The sequence below is a fragment of the Pteropus vampyrus genome, unplaced genomic scaffold (assembly GCF_000151845.1).
Source record: "Pteropus vampyrus isolate Shadow unplaced genomic scaffold, Pvam_2.0 Scaffold96, whole genome shotgun sequence".
In the NCBI taxonomy this organism is placed as follows: domain Eukaryota; kingdom Metazoa; phylum Chordata; class Mammalia; order Chiroptera; family Pteropodidae; genus Pteropus; species Pteropus vampyrus.
This window is the reverse complement of record NW_011888877.1, coordinates 1878294-1898822: the sequence shown is the minus strand read 5'-3', so window position 1 is coordinate 1898822 and position 20529 is coordinate 1878294. Positions and strand designations below refer to the sequence as shown.

The window sequence follows — 20529 nt, the reverse complement described above, 5'->3', positions numbered from 1 at the left end:
CCATATCTGAAAAGATATTTGCCCACTGATGTTCATAGCAGCATTATTCACAGTGGCCAGAACATGGAAGCAACTGAAGTGTCCTCCGATAGGTGATTGGCTAAAGAAGCTGTGGTACATACATACAATGGAATATTACTCAGCCACGAGAAGAGATGAAATACTGCTATTTGTGACAATATAGATGACCTCAAGATAATCATGCTAGGAGAAATAAGCCAGACAGAAAAAGTTGAAAACCACATGATATCACTTATATGTGAGATATAAACCTAAAAGCAACAAATGAACAGGACAAACAAACAGAGACTCATGGACATGGACATGGACAATGGACTAGTGGTTACCAGAGGGTAGGGGCGAGGAGGGAGGTAGATGGCATGAAGGGAGTCAAATATGTGGTGACAGAAAGAAATCTAACTATGGGAGGTGAACACACAGTGTAAATATATGTATGCCTTACTGTTAAAGTGTACAGCTGAAACGTATTGGATTTTGTTAACCGATGTCACTATAAACAAAATAATAATAACAATAAAAAGGCTATATCCTGCATGATTCCATTTACATTCTGACAAAGGCAAAACTACAGGGATAGAAATCGGAAATTGGACAATTTTTAAGAAAATATAATGCTCCTTGCTGGTAAGCAAATGAAAAAATACTCATTTTGCTGGTGAAAATTTAAGCATTATAATTTGTAGGGGATGTAATCTATCGACATTTATTTAAAAATATAAATATGTATCTTACTGCGAAAACATAGGAGTGCCAATCTCAGTTATCTATTTCATAAATTAAAAGCGGCAGATGCGGGTGCTTGCGGGAGGGAGGTGGCGTCTACAAGGTGAAGTAGCAGAATTTTGGAGACAGGGATGGAACTCTTTTATATATTGTGATGGTTGCACAATGCAGACTCGATAAACTGAACACCAAAAAGGTTAAATTTTACTGCATTTAATTTATACATTAACATGAGATGATGAAATGATGACTTAGAGGAATTGCCATCAGCTATTTTTAGCAAAGAAAGCAAGATAAGGGCAGCAGTTACAAGACGATCTCATTTTTGGTAAAATAAGCAATCACAAAAATACTTATACATATCTACTACGTACACAGGCTGTTTAGCTGTTTAACAGAGTAGCTAGGAAGGGTAAAGTAGAAGCTGGCCAAAAAAGGAAAGTAAGAAAATCAAGACTTTACCCGGGGCGGTAGGGTAAAGCTACATGATGTCAACGCATTCATCTTTTATGTAAAAATTGCACACGCGAGTGTGCATGTCTGAGGGAAAATACTGGAGATTAAACAGGGTTTTTTTTTTTTTTTTAGATCTTTAAACCTTAAACGCAAAGCTCTAAGAACATCATGAACTGGAGCGCTGCAGTCTTGGACATGGAAACTATAAGATTGACTCTGCTTTTCCCCAGAATCTTCTATTTCACCCTTTCCTTTCTCTTCCTCATTTGTGATTTAAGATTACTTATTAGTAATTATCTTAAGGTTCAATAATGACAATCATAGGTGGAGAAGTGTCAACTCAATGACTGAGATATTTCTTTGACTTGTCCTTTTTAAAAAGAGAAAGATTGTAATTTATTTGTCCCTCACGCTTTGAATTATAACAGCTGTCCAGTTTTTTCAGATTGTTATCTTTCAACATTGTTTATATCACAGGAAAACAAAAATGGGTCTTTCAGTATTTAATAAAGGGCCCTTTACAATCCCTTTTTAGCATAAATCATAAAGTAGTAATAATCAGATGCCAAGAGTCTAAAGGTGAATTGTGTTTTCTCTAATTGTCATAGGCCTGGAGGTATTCCTAGTATTCCTACTAGAATGAACAAGAGATATTTATTAATGTTTATTGAACTCCTACTGGATGAAAAACCTTAACAAGTAGTATTTCATTTAATTCTCATAATAATTTTACATGGAAGGTACTGTTATTTCCCCTATTTTATAGCTTAAAATAAAAATATAAAACTGAAGCACAGAGATATTCAGCAAACACATGCAGCATCAACACCCTGACTTAACCTGGGCAGCCAGTGTGTCCACTACCCTGTTATAGTGAATGTCACAGAAGGCCACCACACACTTTTTTTATGAATCGCTGCCTTGGCTTAGGCCTACATCATCTCTCATTGATTGTATTTCAACCCATGTGTGACTTTTCTTTTTCTTTTTCTTTTTTTTTTAACCTCAGTTTTTCACTTTCTCCATTACCCTTACCTCAGCGAAAATAGCCTTTTAGAACAAAATGCGATTGGTCACATGCCTTACTTAATATGACTAACTGGGTCACCATTTCCTACAGATAAATTTTAAATTCATAAGTATTCTCTGCAGTCCCTTCTTTCCTCTCCTGTTTTATCTCCTCTGTGCTCCCTGTCCAAACGTGCACATCTCTTAGCCAAAGGTACCTACATATCTCCTATCCTCGTTCGGAATATTTCCTCTAATTAAAACACATTCTCTCCTTGATTCTGCTGTCTCTCCTGGATTCCTTACTTCTACCTTCAGGCTACTTTTTTTATTTATCTTCACTGCTCCATCAGGAGTCACCTCTTTCAACGAGGCATCTCAAATCCACTGGGCCACCATCCATCCCCTATAAAGCCTTTACCCAATCTTATTGCAAACACTTACTTGTCTGCTTCAGTCACTAGACGCTGACCACCCCAAGGCAGGGAGCACGGCTTCCATCTGTGCAAGCGCAGGCCTTGTACATGGTATGCACTCAATAACTGGTTTGAGAAAACAAAAAGGAACAAAACATTACGTGAGCTTGGAGAAAACGTACTGTGAATATATAGTTCCAATAATTAGTAGTCTCCTTTCTATTAAACTTTAAGTTTAATCCATCTGCCACAAAATCTTAAAGAAAAAATAAAACTCATTGAAAAAGAAAAAAATTAACACCTTACTCCACTGTCAAATAATGTGCTGGTTTTATAGTTTTAGACAACAGATGGGTGGCCAAAGTCTCCTCCCATGCTCTTAATAACCGTCCCCACAAACCCAGTTCCCAATGACTATAATTAAAAGTATGGTCAACATTGTTAGTTTTGGCATACTTCTTTGGAAATCTCGAAGGGGAAATGAATAGAGTCATGTGCAATGGGGTTACATGCGCTTGACGAGGATCTACAGTACAATTGTGTTGTTATCAAATTAACAAGATACTAACATATCTGGACAATGGCATCTAAACAAGAAAAACTAGAACAAACCACTTCTGTTTTCCTGGGAGTTTCACAAACTTTTATTGGAATGCTGTGTGTCCTTATGGTTGCTCTGTTTTATGAGGATATGTAAGAATTGTAATGGTTGTTTAAAATATATATGAGGAAAAAGTAAGACTGTTTCTTACCAAGAAGACTTAAGAGTGATTATGCCACATTCAAGTATTTGTGGATTTATTTAATAGGTAGCGCTAAATCTCTTTTCTCTGTTCCCAGAAAGTTTAAACTATTTTTTCTTTGTTTTGCAAAAATTGGATTGTTCTCAAAAGAAGGCAAGCCTACTGTACATAATTCCTGGCAACCAGAGAAAATTATCAGAACACTTTTTCCTCCTCATGCCTTCAATCCAACCTTTTAAAAAATGCGACAACAAAAAATGTTAGTTATTAAAATGATGCTCCTTTCAAAAAACTCAATTAACTGAAAATCATTCAGTTGACCAGGAGAATTTAAAGCAAGACAAAGTAGAGTTTCATGTAGACAGTCTATGGATAGAAATGAAAATACACAGTATCATCGCTCCTCAACATAAGACTAGTTTTTTTTTTTTAATGTCCTACCATGACTTGCGTTCACTGTGTGATCATCATTAGGAAGATGGTTCTCTCCGTAGGTCAATTCTTTTACAAATTCCCAGTGCGAATCTTCTGTGAGAAATGCCTCTCGGCCACAGAAACCAGACTCAAAAGTTATGCCTGGAAAAGAAAACCGGTGAGGAGAAATGAGGTAGGAACATGCGTGAAACAGTGACTCTGTACTAGCTTAGGAGGTCAGGATACACATTTCACTTTGCAAAGAATATTTTCTGATTATCAAGATAGTTTTACTTTTCCAGCTTCACATGACCTGTGTGAGGCACCACCCTATAATATTCTTCTGTCTACAGTCTGGCACATTTCATCTTGGTTGGCCATCTCCACTATATTTAATGATGCAAGGTGAAACTCTAGAGCTTTTCAGGGAGTTAACTAATTCACTTGCCACGATGAACAAGATTCACCTGCTGAGATGGCAGAAAAAAAAAATTCATTGAAAAGGAGGAATTTAAATCAAGTCTGGACACCTGAAAAGTTGAGCTCAGCACCTTGATATTCATTCTATTATGATATTTTAACAATTTCTCCAAAAAAAAAAAAAATGCCTAACCACTTTGCAATTGCTGGTAAGTTAGATATTCCAAACTTTGTTCCCCAGTATGCAACTAAAAAGTTTGAAAATATTTATATTTCTACATTTATCGAAAAAGAACCAGTTCAAGAGAAAGTCAGGATTTGGGGTAAGCTTCACAAGCATCTTTCCCAGTTTTGTCACCAAATTACCAAGAAAAAAATGACAAGTTTCAGAGGGCTGAGAGGTAAACTAGAAATTCTAACTTGGTTTGTGCTTTCGAGTGATTAGTCTTTATGTACTTAAATTTATTTTTCCTAAAATAGGAATCATAGTAGTTTGGGGGATAAATTAATGTAATTTATTTTAAAAGATTTTCAAATCTTTCTCTTTATGCCGAAGCATTTGTAGAAGGGAGGATAAAATAATTCTTGGTCAGAAAACGCCTAAGGTTTGACAAGCTCCCTGAGATCATAATGCTATTATTTTAATAGCAATAACAATAGGTATATTACCACTGAGCTCCGAGTATGTGCCCTGTATTTTGCATATATTTACATCAGTCTTCACAAATATCCTACAGTGAGTATAATTGTCCTCAAAAGAGTAAAATGGAACTTTTTGCAGTAAGCCACTTACTATGACAAGTTTTAGGATATGGTATACCCAGGCTTTGAACTGTCTGATGTCAAAACTTATACTTTGAAGTCTCCCTAAACCGGGATTTTGTCTGATAATTAAAAAGACTCCATCACCCAATGCTCACTCCTAGCCATTATTTTAAATTTTAAATAATATGACCAATATACCAGTATGTTAGATAAGCTCACTATATCTTCATCAAAGGATCTTCAAATTTCTATAAACAGGGATGCCTGTTTTCATGACCACATATTTCATCACTAACATGTCAACTCTAAAACACTAAAGTGCACTATGCAAATAACATGCCACTTAAATTTTCTCTACATATAAATCAGATGTTTAGATCTCAGAGCTATGGTTGTTTAGATAGTCATGTAATGGACATATACGATATTTTTTCTTTACAAGCAAAATTATTTTCTCCCTCAAATGGATAAAAACAAGTGAATTAGCTACAGCATAATAAGGAAAAATGGTTTACGTTACTTAATGGTGAATCAATATGACAAGGAAATACCATTTACTTATATACCTAAGTGGAAATCTATTGCTTCTGGATGTTCTTTTCTTTCTCAACTCAGCTATGGCATTTATAGAATGTTGCTATTGATAAAAACTTACTCCTCAAAGGAGAGTCCCTTCTGGTTTTTTTGACATAGTCTTTAGCACCTATGACGAACCGTGACTGTCTCCCTGGGTATCCAAAACACCCTCTGGTCTAGTTCCTTGGTCCTCTATGAACTTTGCCACCTACTAGGCCACCACCTCTCAGATCTTCTAAGTCAGTTGGTGGGGTGAAGAAATATGCAAGATTTGAAATCCATACTTGACCTCTCAAATGTCCTTAAAAGTTCCAAGTTCTGGGCTGTGAACTTAGTCAAGGACTCCTTCTACCTTCCTCCGCCCATGGTTACCCCCAGTTCATAAGAGACACAGTTCCTAGGCACAGAAAATCTTCCACGGATAGGCTGCTCACATACCTGGTTGGCCCAGGACAGCCCCAGTTTATGCTTGTGGTCCTAGCATAATAATCATTACCTCTCCTTTTTCCTCTCAATAGGCCCTGTTTGGGCAATAAATTCAAAATTGCCTCATTGGGTCAATAAATTATATATTGATACACAAATAAAGCAAATAATCTTATTCAGTGCAGGTGGCCACTGAAATAACCTATTATTCTCGTAACCATCCTATTCTCCAACGAGGAAATGGTGTGAAATGACTTTAAGACCAGCGAATGTGAAAATGGTAAGAACAATGTGACCCAAGCATCACCAAACCCTTCAACAGATTCTTCACAACTGTGTCTGTCATTCAATTGCAAAGATGTAAAGATTTCAAGACACAAAAACTTTCAATTGTATAAATGTTGAAATTTGGCTTTAGGATGGAAGTTCAAACCATTTCTTTCATTACCTCGATGTTTTATCTGTTAAAATGCCAATCACTGCACTTTCCACAGAACACTAAACATCACTGTCCCTTGAAAAATAAAAATTAATTTTTTAAAATCCATCACCATAAATATGTAAAAGCAAAATGGTCCAGTCACCTCTGTAAAAATTGTAGTGAATTGCTCAGTTATTTTTACCGATGACATTTGTTTCAGTACACGTCAAAGGACTTTCTTCTAAAGCTAATATTCTAGAATTTAACTCAACTATCAAATATAAATGAAATTCCAGTCACCGAAGTTGAAATTCTTCCATTAATATTTCCTATACATAATTCAAAAAGTTTAGAGTAAAGTAATGAACACCTTAAGAAAATCAGGAGGGCTAAACATATTCTAGCAACTAATAAACGTCTCATACCACATGTTAAATGCTAAATATTTATAAAATCTCAAAATTCATCTATTCATATTATAAACAAAATATTCATCATAAACAATGATTTTGATTATTTGGTGGCTTTTATTTAAATTTCTATGATTATAGAACATACTTCACGACTTCTAATCAGAGCAGGAGATATACCATTGTTCATAATTTTAGTGAAATTTCAGAATTTATCAGTTAGAATAATATTTTTAATTTATGACAAAGATGTCTCTTGCATATTTAACCACTGCAGCATATTGGCAGAAGAAAAAGAACTTCACTGTAGTAGCTGAGGAAAATTCTTCTGGATCATAAAAATTAAAATATTTATGAATTCTCCAGTTCAGAAGTAAACCAGTTGTCTATTAAGAAAAAAGTACCTATGGGAACGAATGGGGAATGTTCCATTCTTTAAGCATATATTAGGTTTTAGGATGATTAAATAAATGTTGTTAATATTTATTTAAAAACCACAAGAATCTTGTCTCCACTAAACGTATATTTCCCTTGCCCTCAGGAAGTATTTTAGTATTTAATAATTTTTTTTTTAAATGAAAGACATTCAGAGACAGTATCATAGTAAAAATTAAATGCATCGCGTTGGATTCTTGGCTTAAGCTTCTTTCACATGAATAAATGCTCTAACAATGTCTACAAAAGAATTTTTTCCCATATAATTTTTCACTGTTATGATTTAAACACAGATCTACCTATCCCTCCATCCATTTTGGAATGCAAACACACACACACACCCATATTTTTTAATATGTTATCATTGAAAATTAGATATATATTTTTCAAAATGTTACTGTGGTAACAAATGCTTAGTGTAAAATTTACCTTTTTAGCCATTTCTAACTTACAGTTCAGTTGCACTTAGTACATTCACACTATTGTACAACTATTGCCAACTGTACTCTAGAACTTTTTCATCTTTCCAGAATGCAACTCCACTCCTATTAACCACTAACTCCAATTTCCCCCCTCCCTCCTAGAAACTACCATTCTGTTATACACAGAATGGTATATTTGCCCTTTGTGACTAGCTTATTTCACTTAGCATAATGTTAAGGTTTATACATGTCATAGCATGTCTAAAAATTAGGTATATTTTACATGTAAATTGGTCTGCTAGCTGATGTATACCTTTAGATATGTTTGGCACATGTTCTATTTTACTATTAGAAATATTTAAGTTCTATTGTGTATTTTTGTTTTATTCAATGTCTTTTATACAGAATCATACTAATAACCATCAAAAATCTCTTTTTGGAATCATGCAATATTTGTCCTTCTATGATTGGCTTATTTCACTTAGCCTAATAACTCCACATTCATGAGGTATCTAAAATACTCAAACTCACAGAAGCATAGAACAGAGGTCACCGGGGTTCGTTCTCCTCGTACTGCGGCCCTGGGGGCGCCTTCCTGACCGACACCTCTGGCTCCTGAGACCCTGGGGCCTCAGGTGGTGGCCCTCCTCCTCTCTCTGGTGCCCCGGGCTTCTGTTCATCCCCCAAGGTTGTGGCCCCTTCCAAGACGAGACAGCATCCCGGAAGCTCCCATTCCCGGGGTGGTCAGGCCACCAGGTTGCCAGCCCTGCACAGCCCCGTGCGCAGCCGCAGACGGTGCTGCTTCACTTGCACGGCTACGTCGCGGCTCCTGGCCCCGCAAGGCCGGGGTTCACCTGCGGGCGGCAGGTAGGCCGTGAGCTGCGCTGGCTGGTAGCCGTCGCAGGCCTGGGCAGCCGCCAGCTCCTCAGACCCCGAAAAAGGGGACCAGGAGGAGGAAGCGAGAGAATAACCCCAGCCCGGGTGCCACCAGCCGCCCCGCCGCGCCCCTGCCCTTGACGGGCGGGTAGGGGCATGGGTCCCTAGCAGGGGCCAAAGCTGGGTACATGTACCTCGGCCCCCAGGCCAGCTATAGACGCAGCCCTGCCAACTTAAGAGGGCAGATCTCACGAGCGTTCTTACTACATAAAGAAAACTGGGACACGAGGAAAACTTCGGAGGTGAAGGATATGGTGATGGTTTCACAGGTGTACTCATATGTCCAAACTCATCAAACTGTATACATCAAACTGTATACAACTATGTGCAGGTTTTTTGTGTATCAATTATGGCTTAATAAAACTTAATCTATTGTTCAGTATTATAGTGATGCTCATAGGATGAGTGAAGTACAGGGAATTTTTGCTCTTTTCATGAAATGTCTCTGACTTATTTGCGTTAAGTCTATCACATATATGTAGCACCTGTTTTCGCTCTCAGCTCACTTATTTCTAAAGCCTGTTTGGCACAGTGGTTCTCCAACTTTAATATACATATGAATCACCTGAGACGTTGTTAAAATGAAGTTTTTGGTTCTGTAAAAACTTTTGGGTGGTGTCCTGATGTCTGCATTTCGAATGAGTGCCCAGGTGATGCTGATGCTGCTGGTCCATCAGGTACACTATAGAAGCAAAACTAACAAAACCCATTTTCACTTTTAAATTAACTGCTTTTGAAAAGGCACTGGGCTAGAAGCTCAGTCAACTACATTTGTTAAAATACTATCTAAAAGTAAGAGGAACTTGGTAATGAAACAACGTCTCAGTGAGTGTGCCTTTTGGGAAAAAAACACACTGACTATATTGAGTATACAGAGCAGAGCACACTGACATTCAGGAGTTAATATTTACTAAGTCTCCAGAATATGTTTAGTATTCCTGGTGCTATTCAAACTGCATGTATAAACTGCACTGTCCTAGAGATTCATCCTAAAATGAGATAAAAAGAAGATATAAAAGCATTTTTCTTGTGCTTTTTGAATTTGGAAATTTTATTTTAAGAAAACTTTATTACAAATTCAAATTGGTAAAATACCAACTTAAAAGTATATGAAAAACATTTCAAAGTGGTTCTGAATTTCAAAGGGAAGCCAATCTTTTGTAAGATATATATCCATGTGTATATACGCACAATATATTAAATATTTTAGTGCAGAAAATAGTGTAACATCACTTCTAATAGTTCAATTGATATATAAATAATTTCCTCAGAGCAAAAATGACTGCACAAATATTTACATGAAATATTCATGTTTGCATCAAAATATATGGATATATATGCATCAAAATATGTAAATATTTTGTAATATGTAATATGGCTACATTATTATATCATGTCTGCTAATCTATCAAATTATCTCAATCAAGCAAACATACCAAGTTTTCTTTGGTCAAATGAGGTTACATTACTTGGGAAACTTAATAGACTAAGAAGAAACACTGTTCATAAGTGCAGACATCTGTCTCTGCATTCACACCAAGGACATAGCAGAATTGTATCAAGATACGCTACTGGAAAAGTACCAGATGTTGTGTAATCAATGAAACTTCAATAAAGGAAGAGAAATAGGAAAACATACCCAAAATCAAATGCTAAAATATCTACTAAGACTCCAAGTGAAATTTGATTAAGATAATCAAATGAAAAGCAGAAAGAATCTTTCTCTGTAGGAAAAAAAAAAAGGAAAAGCTAAGCTTCGAAAGGTACAGCTGAAGACAGAAAATATATTTACTTTCAGTTATTGAAATTGAGAATAATGCAAACCATTAGAAAGGTGAATTTTGCCAAAAGAAATGAAGCAAATTGTCTGTAAAAGGTTTAAATAAAGCACAGAAAGGGATCTGACAGTCACATTTGAGAAAATAAATTGTCCTCACATTGCTTTTTTCGTTTTTTTTTTTTTAATAAAAAAGAGAGAGCCACCCAAAAATTTCATTGAGATCATATTGGTAAGAGGATTATTGTGTTTAAGCTAGGTGTTTGAGGAATTAATCGAATTGCTGTTTACAAATAGAGGATTTTTTCCTTGCTTTCTTATCTCTTGTTTCCTGCATCCTTCTGCATTGCTCTAAATAAAATCCTTACCCATCAACAGAAGCATATTGTACAAAGAGCTTTTCATGAAAAAGGTGACATTTATGTTGTTGCAATATTTTTCTTTTGCTTGACAAAATACCTCACTAAAATAAAACACTGCAGCAAAATAAATGTCAAATTTTAATAATTTTTAAAAACCCACTTGTTTGTCATACAGGAGTTGGATTCGCTTAGTTGGAATTCATCGTTTCTAAAGAGACACAGTATTTTAGTTGCTAAGTTTCTTCATGTGAGAACTATCATGTGGTTAAATTATATGTCCTTTTAAATATGACCAGGCTTGAACAAAAATGAGATTTCTTGTAATCGTTCCTATCAAAGACTCTCCATAAAAGCCCTGAAAGGAAGGTGTTGGGCCCTTTTTGCCCAGCGTTGAATACCAAGTGTGACTGACATGATTTCTATAGTCATCATGGCTGCCAAAAAGGCAATAGCGGCCATCTTCCTCCTTAACCTCTCTCCACAGCTTTGTACATAATTGGTCAGAATGAGAAAAGTCCCACATTTAATAAAGGTTAGCAATCCATATATATATATATATATATCTCCAAAGGGGGAAAGTACAAAGAGGTTCCCTCTACACCTATTTCCCTCTTGAGCAAAAACACACACATTTATATATATATACATACACACCCCATTAATCACAATTATTTGTCAGTTGAACAAATAGTGAGGTTTTGCGGGATTAGCAACAACCACCAAAACATTAAATTAGCATAGAGACCCACACGAGGAATAGTGCTCATAGCTTTAGAAAACAAATGTACATTCCTCTTATTTCTTATTACTTTCACCTTGCTCAAAACCAAAGCTAGTATTTTAAATCCAACCACAGTAAACAATTAATTCACTTACAGCAAGTTGCTGGGTCTTCGTCACTCTCATCAGGACAGTCCTGCTGAGAGTCACAGATTGATTCTTGGCCAAATAAACTGGCCATTGACACAGGTGAATTTGTCTGCAGAGCAAAGCTTTTGAATGGGGCCCGTGCACAGGCATAGACCCAGCTGATCCAGCCTAATAAAACCTTTCTGGCTCAACATAGCCCCTTGGAAAATAATCTTTAGGAGAAAAAAATGAACAATGAATGAGTATAATTTCTTTAAAACGACTACTACTAATAATAGATTAAATCGTTAAAAGAAAGCTCATTCAAAGAGTGAGCAAATACAATTGATAACGAAGTTCCTATTTAAGAGGGTGACCCACACGCATAAGACTGATGGGCACATAAGATCCACTGAGGCCCCTCAGGAACCACCCATGACCAGACAAAATACAGCACCCTGCTCAACCATCGACAACGTCTCTGACTGCAAACTTTTTACTTGGTCATCATCTTTGCAGCTCTCTTTCTTTAATACTCAAGGAAAAGAATAAGTATTGTCGCTAACACCACAAAAGCTAAGCATCTGTTTGTTTGGTTTTTTTACTGAAATTAGTATTGGAATGCATGAAGGGACATCTTAGGCAAATAGTAAGGGACACGATAAAAGAATAGAAAATTTAAAAGAATAAATATTAAAAAAATTTTATAAAAGAAGAATTTCTTTAAAATCAAGAAGTGCTGATTAAAGGAAATAAATCTCATTTTCTCCAGTCAAGTTGCGACCTTTTCTGAAGGTAAGTGAGACAACCATACATTGCTTGTCTAGCGTAACATAATGTCAAAGTATTAATAGTCCTTGCGGTTCTACCAAAAGGAATAGTTAGTTAACACTGCATGAGAGACAGAACTAGCTGACTGTACAGCAATAACTGTCCAATATGGTAACCACTAGTTACATAGGGATAGTTCAATTTAAATGAATTCAAACTCAGACCCTCAGCAGTACCAGCCACATTCCAAGTGTTCAATAGCCATATGTGGTTAGTGGCTACCATTGTAGAGAACATAGATATAGAAAATTTCCATTACTGTGAGAAGTTCTAATGAACAGTGCTGAACTAGATATTGTTAACATATAAATAAGACACTAGGAATAAAGGCTGACTTCTTTTAGTCTCTTCCAGCTCAAGGTTTCTGAATAGGCTTTCTTCTTTGCAAAAACATAAAAAATATACATTTGTTTGTTAAGAATTACTGAAGATCAAGTTTTAGTTTGCAAATATATTTAACTAGTGTAGAAAACAATATTAAATTTAAATCATATTTAATAATAAGAAAACTTTGTATGCTACTATATACTTTCCACATAATGAATATCATAGTAAAAATATGTAAAAATTCTTGGACCTACAGCTATATATTTTCATAGCAGCAAGAGATCAAATATGCAGAAATATCAGTTCAAATTTCAAAAATTGATAATTTTAAACTTAAGTCTCAAAAGTCAGCCACCATTAAAAAAGCCAACATTTAATATGCACTTGGAAACCAGAATAACTCCAATTTATTTTCTTTATAGTCTACTTGTTTGTTTTATCTTTGAGTTAAATACGAGAACTTCAATATTCAGTTTATGTAAAAAGAATGAAACTGCAATCATTTTGTACTTCTTTCAGAAGTTATAAAGACAGAGTCAGCTTTGAAAAACTGAAATAATGTCAAAATGTTAACTCAATAAACTATGATATAAACCTCAGCTGAGGTTTATATCAAAGGTTTATGACATAAACCTTTGCTGAGATTGCAACAAAAATGCTATGGCTCAGAAATTTCGACCTTGGCAGGCAAACATTTATGAAAGTTTTTTTAAAAAAATCTTCTCAGGTATGTTTTTCTGCACAATCTCAACAAAATCCCAAGTAACATTTTTTGAGAGGCAGCCTTCCCACTGAGCCTATGTCTATGTCAGACACACCTCTTGAATAGGTAGAGTTATCCACGTTACGAAGATGGGAATCACTGCACTTCGATCCCTGTTTATTATTTACCTGCTTTGTCATGCAATTTGCTTCCGTAGTTGCAATGCATGGTGTTGGGTGCTGCTCGTGAGGGAGCCTGTGGAAAATGAGGAAGATTTAAACAAGAGTACCTACACTCTGGGTCTTCCACTCAGGGAAAATCTGGCCCGAGAAGGGCTAGGTACAATGAGAAGAAGTAACCAATTGCTCTCCCCTAACTCTAATTTAAATGCTTATTTACATTTAGCAATGGGTGATAAATTTACTACTGCAAAGCTAACGATAAAACTTATGATAAATAATATTTGTTTTTTCCTTTCATACGTTAAATGTCATCAGTCCTTCTGGTGTCAAGACATCTGCTTTTACCCATTTTCTGTGAGTTGATGTCTTGTACATCCAAAACACTTCTTCTTCCTTTGATTAGAAGAAAAGGCATTACTCATTCCCCAAATAATATTCTCACATTTATATATGTACTCTGTTAGTTACATTTTAGTAGAGTTTACCCTGCCTGTATGGTAGTAAGTACTAAGGAATCTAATGTATTGGTGAAAAAGCTGAATAACATTTTTTAAAAAGAAAAAGTAAGGAAGGGGAGTGTGAATAGGTGGAGCATAGAGATTCTTAGGGCAGTGAAAATACTCTGTATGATAAAAAATAATGGTGCATATATGTCATTATCATTTGTCCAAACCCACAGACTGTACAACATGTTATATAATGGATGTGCATAATGATCACCTCCCAGGTTGCAAAGTGTATGCAAAAATTGTATTACTATACACTAAGAGGTAACATACTCAATAAAAGTCTATCATTGCCTGTGGTATTGGGCTTTATGATTCATGACCAGGCTTTTATGCTCTAAAATAATCCTACTTTTCTTTAGTGGCTATCCAACATTCAAGTTAATTTGACATTTCGCTCATAAAGACAAGCCAAATTGTTTATAATATTTACCTATAGGATGCATGAATTTTTCATGTATCGATATAGTGAAAACACAGAGAGTGGCATAAGTATGTCTCATGTTGAGCTCTGAGACTATCTCTGTGCCCCACATTTACTGTGAGATAGGCAACAGCGGAGGAAGGTGACATGTAGTTGTAATGACACATGACACTCATACTTTTTCAGACTCTCATAAGGTTTTTTCTCCTCACTTGGCTTCACTTATTTCATTCATACCCAAAACTTTCTAAAAAATGAATCTATTTTCAACTTAGTCCTTTACCCTCTGATGTCTACTCCAATTTCCAAGCCTTAAATATTTCAGAAGGTAGTCTAAACCCATTAAAATGTACTTCATTTCATTACTTATGCATAGCAACTGTTAAGACACCCACAAGACAGCGAAACATACGTGGTAGACATATTTTCAGTTGATAGATTCCAGATCACATCAGGATGAATTGGAGTTATAAAAAGTTGAGACACACAGCTAATTTTTCTTCTTCCAATTATTTCCTACGCGACTTTGATGATTTAGCATTGAGACACTTATATCCTCCACAGATGCTTTTAGTGACACTGCTTGGCATGTTGCATTCATCACTTCCCCTCACTTTCATTTTATGAGAATAATTGAGAGCAATTGCTTTCTTTTTTTCACAATGACTAATTAATTCCCCTCTGTTCTACCCAAAGAAGAATTCATCTACATTTTTTTGAAAAGTGAGCAGAGTTCTTTCTAAACTTAAATGGCTTTTCATATGCTAAGTTTACGGTATATTGTGTATGAAATCCGGATTTTTCTACCATATTTTCCTGTGTGATGACACAGTAATGAAAAAGAAAAATAATTAACCCTGACTAAACAAAATCAGTTTTTATTTTATTTCTGTCCTCATTCTCAGACTCCTATTTGTTTACTTTCAACAGGTGTCAAAGTGAAAGAGACCCTCAGCTCAGGAAAGTCTTTCAAGAGATGTTCTAATTTTCTATTACCTTAAAATCGATCAATAAAAAATTTAAATATGTGTTGACTTCCACAGACTAGCATCACTAATGCTATTTTACCCTTCAAGAACAATATTTATCACTAGATCTCTTAGAAATTCCAGCTTATCCTTTTCTCTTTGAGTGAAAAAAAAAATCAAAGGTGCCAATTTCAAGGTTTGACTTTATTTTGTTTTTTAACTACTTGTGATTACATGTGGGGATAGGACCACGTACTTTGGTAAAGATCCTCTTTCAAAAAAAGCTTATTATGGCTTTAAAAACTATTGTACAAGAAAAGATACTTTCTAAAGCATTTTCTTTCCTGCCTCGACAATGTTTTCTTCCTACTTGCCAATGGGAATTTAAAGAATATGGAAAAGGTGTCACAAACTGTGCATCCCACTATCTTTTGCTCACTGACCAGGTAACTCTCTCTCCTCAAGGTAAAAGATAGGCTGTTGCTATGATGATTGCCTTATGGATGATGGACAGGGACCTAATCCCAAGGACAATCAGATGACCCAATCGGCACTGCTACACACTTAACCTGACTCTTAAGTCAACTTTTTCTTTAACAACTTGCCTCTCACCTGTGTTTTCTATTTCTCAAGTTCTAATGTCTTCTGAAAATAAAGAAAATGAACCTTAGTATTTTCACTAGATATTTCTTTGTTTACCTGGTCATATCCTAAGGGTTATTTTCTTCATTGTATTCATGGGAAATATAAATAGTCATTTTCATCGAGAGTGAATTTTGTAAATGATAGGTTTGGAGTACTTGTTTACGTGTGTGATACAACATCAACTTGGGACTTAAATGTTCTCTGATGCAGATTTTGCATTGGTGGCCAATGTGTTACGTTTATAGAGCATAAGCAAATAGAGTGTCAGAAAAGACAGGACGCCTTCTTGCAGAATATTGGGTTAACTAATGAATTAAACATCAGTCAGCACTCTCTACGATATATACCCAATTGGTTATGATTAATACATTAGATCAGATCTCCATGATTACTTTCTTTTCTTATAATGTGGGAATTGGAATGTAGATAACTCTCATATATATGAGGTGGTTTCTGAAGCCGATTTGTTTCACTCTTTTCTTGTAGCATCCTAAAGCCACCAGAAGAATGATATTGCTTATTTTCGGTAATTCATAACTCCAGTCTACATATATTGAAACTGTAAAAATCCATCCCTGGTGTTCAGGGCAGATTAAAATAATCCCCAGGATTAGAAGATATATGATATAAATTTCTACTTAAATATAGGATAGTGATTCATTTGACATTTAGTGAACATTAATTAATTACCTGCTATGTGAAAAGCACTATCATGGGACCGTATTTTTAAAAGCAGCTTTAACTATAATATAAACATAACAAAATTATTTAGAATTTTTGTTACTATGCCTTTATTGAAGAAGTAAATTGGAAATGGAAGGTTGCAAATTGCATGGAGGGTCACTGGGCTTGGTTTATATGACACAAGTAATAGTAACTGAAAAATGATTGAAACGTAAATAGTATAACACAGATGGATAAAGTTTAATCTATTTTTTTTTTTTTTTGCAAAATTTCTCCCACGTATCTGGAAAGTTTGGAGTACTGCAGAAAGGGCAGGGAGATGTTTTTACCCATCCATCCACCTCACACCTCACCAAATTAAATGAAATATATCAAATAGGATGCCAAATAGTACTGCAAAAATGTCACAGAAATAAAACATAGTTACAGTATGCTAGAAATTATGTCTCATTCACATAACAAAGGAAAATGTATTAGGCTCTCTAATGAGAGTATTCATCCAGCTCTGTGCTTTAGAATTCTGTGAATGTCTTGGAAAATAAAGGCAGAAGAAAGAAGACGACATGATGAAAATGACACAAAAGGAAGAGGGAGCGGGGATATTGTAGAACTAGGAAGAAACAGAGAATTCCTCTTGAATTTTCAAATATCTTGATCATAAGCATTCTGATACTTGAGAATTAATTATGATGGCACTTCACAGTTCAGAAGAAAATAGAACAGAAAAAAATGCTATTGACAGATGGTCAGTGGCACTAGATAAGTGCAGATGATAAATAAACTTTTGTTGCAAAATGAATCTGGCTGATGCCCTGTGCAAGTTTCAACTGGTTTTATCTAAAGTATCCCAAGCCAAAGGAAACTGATGTGGATGCTTATATGGTCTTCCTTGTTCCAATGTCAGAATTCCTGCACTTATTGTTGAATGTTCCCCATTTCTAGAATGATTGCAGTTTAACCCTATGATTTCTTTATTCCTATCTATAAATAAATTGTTCTTTATAATGGAAATTCTCAAAGTGCCTTAGGTATTTCCCACTGGTAGAGGACTGTTTTCAGTTAAAATTAGGTTAAAAAAAAAAAAAAGAGAGAGAGGCATGGATTTGTTTTATTCCCTAGCATTTCCACTACAACTTTCACTATGCCCAGAGTGTCATTTATCTTTTTTCATTCAAATGACTCATTTGTCTGTATTTAATCAGCAACTACCAGCCTTTAAAATTGTATCTCTTGGTACCAGAACAAATAATTTGCTTCCTTCATGTTTACAGTTTTAATGATACACTGATCTAAAAACCAAAACAGATCACATCAGAGCTTCAATATAGAGCGAACAATACAGAAATCCAAACAGTTCATTTTATTAGAGTTATAGTTTCTTTAATATACTTTCATGAATTTTAACAATTTTATGAAATAATAGTGTGCAAATTATCACGTTTGCTTTTGTACATGACAGTATTCCCTAAACCAGCTTCTTACTATTTCTTTTTAAAGGTACACTGAGTAAAGTCATGTTAAGGAATAGCCTACCCACAGCTGAGCAACACAGGTTGCCAAGAATAGAAATTTCATTTACTCAATAGATTTGAAATAAATGGAAGTTTCTTCTCACCTTATTATTATATAGTCCTGCTCTCAGAATACTATTTCCCATAGCGTAATAAAATCAAAGATGACAGCTCTTGCCCAAGCAGTGATACACAGAGCTGCTTAGATAAGCCCTGTTGTCTAAATTGTTCAGAAGAGAAGCATGCCTAGCCTTTGCTCACATATAGTAATCCAAAAAATAAAGAAAAAGGTAGCAATTTAGAAAAAAATTAGCTACTTTCTGTTTGAACAAAATTATTGTATTTCCAGAGTTTTCAAAACCCGCCTTGAATCACAAATATTTTACATAAACGAAGATGATGATTTAAAACAACTACATCAAATACAAATGATAGGTTTTCATTTCCACATATTCTTCCTAAAATGCATCAAAATCTGCTTCTAATTCCTAAAATCAAAGTTTGATAATGCCCCAATATGAAAATTCAATATTCTTATAAAATCTACTGACGTAAAAATCTCTATGCCACCAAATTTTCATCTTCTTTTAAATGTCACAATGAAATCTTCCTTTAATCAAAAATTTTTCATATTTCTCCCCAGAATTCTTTTCCTTTTTGATTTTTTCTTTTTACAGAAAAACCTTTATAGTTTAAAAGAACTCCCTCTTTCTCACCAAACTACATGGAAATATCAGATATCTACAGTCCTATTAAAACTGCGCCTATGGTTTTGTAGCACATAAAAATATTGTCAATCAATTTTTTCCTATTAATCCTTAAAACCAATTTGGATTGTTCCTGAACTCAGTAAGATAGACAATGCAGAGATACAAAGATGTTTATGTAATAATTTTGCAACTTCATTTTCAAAAATAAAGTCTTCTTATTTCTTTATAAGTTAGTAAATATTCCTGCATAGAAAACTATGAAATGCTTATTTACTAGAAATGTGAGACTTTAATCAAAATAGCACCACAAGTTAATACTTTGCCTCTGACCTATACACAAGAAAATGATAAATCGAATAAAAAGACATTTTTTACAAAAGCAGAGAAAGATCAAATTGCAGATGAAACATCTTAAAAAATAGGAAAGAAAAGATACGCCAAGTAATAAGCAGGGGTGAAACCACAAAACTCTTGGACTTTGGGACCAGAAGTGGCCTAAGGTAGCTTGAATTTTGACCAATTTAGATGTTGCAAACGATGGAGGAGCAGAGTCGAATTTCCTCCGTGAAGCTAAAGACTAAGGCTGAGGAGCCCTGCTCATAAACTAAGGTGGGAAATATACCTACCCTCCCTGCCCTGGGCTGTGGCTGAGACAGGACGTGCAAAACTCCAAGCATTACCATGGAATATGAAACTCTAAACTAGTATTGTTACTCAGGTAAGGTCTTGGGGAACCTCAGTAATGCTCCAACAAAATCACTGAACAAGGAAGTAGGACAAAGAAAAATATTAGGGAAGAATGGAGGAGGCTGGACAGAAGGAGGAACATGACCATAGATATCAGGAGATAAAGAACTATCACCACATAGAAACAAAATAGACTTTCATTCTAAAATTGCACGACTTTATAGATTATTATTTAGATGTGAGGTCAATATAAAAGCATTTGAAGTGTATAAATGCTAAGCAAGTTCACCACCATAGATCTTTTAGAAATAAAAGAACAATTAATTAAAAAGTAAAGATTTATAAGAAGGAACAGAAACCAAAAGAGAGAGGTTGATAAAAGAAACAATGATGAGCAAAGAACATGATAAAATATATCATTGTAATAATTGGAAATATAATAGCTTCAAAAGATATTGACTTAAAAACCTTTTGAAAACATTAAACTATAATTCAAGACCAAAATAGGGGTTAAAATGATAGTTAAGTTGTGTCAGGTTCCTTTTATTCCAGAAGGAGAGAAACACACTGAAATATAATATTAAAGATACATGTTAAAAATTCTAAATAGCCATTAAAATATAAGGCACATAAGTCAAAGCTTCCAAGCCAGTGAGAAAAAAAAAAAAATTAATAAAAGACTAACAACCAAAGACCTCGATAGACATCCACTGAGAACATAGACAGATGGCAAATAAGCATATGAAAAGATGCTCCATATCACATGTCATC

At 35.0% G+C, this 20529-nt stretch overlaps 1 protein-coding gene across 1 annotated transcript in view; it reads right to left on the bottom strand.

The window, feature by feature from the left end:
* MALRD1 (MAM and LDL receptor class A domain containing 1) overlaps positions 1 to 20529 on the bottom strand; it is a 520465-nt gene that overhangs the window by 458474 nt on the left and 41462 nt on the right. Inside the window, 5 exon segments of the mRNA XM_023533144.1 lie at positions 3809 to 3943; positions 11593 to 11677; positions 11679 to 11813; positions 13924 to 14016; positions 18466 to 18617. Coding sequence (XP_023388912.1) covers positions 3809 to 3943; positions 11593 to 11677; positions 11679 to 11813; positions 13924 to 14016; positions 18466 to 18617 — 600 coding nt within the window.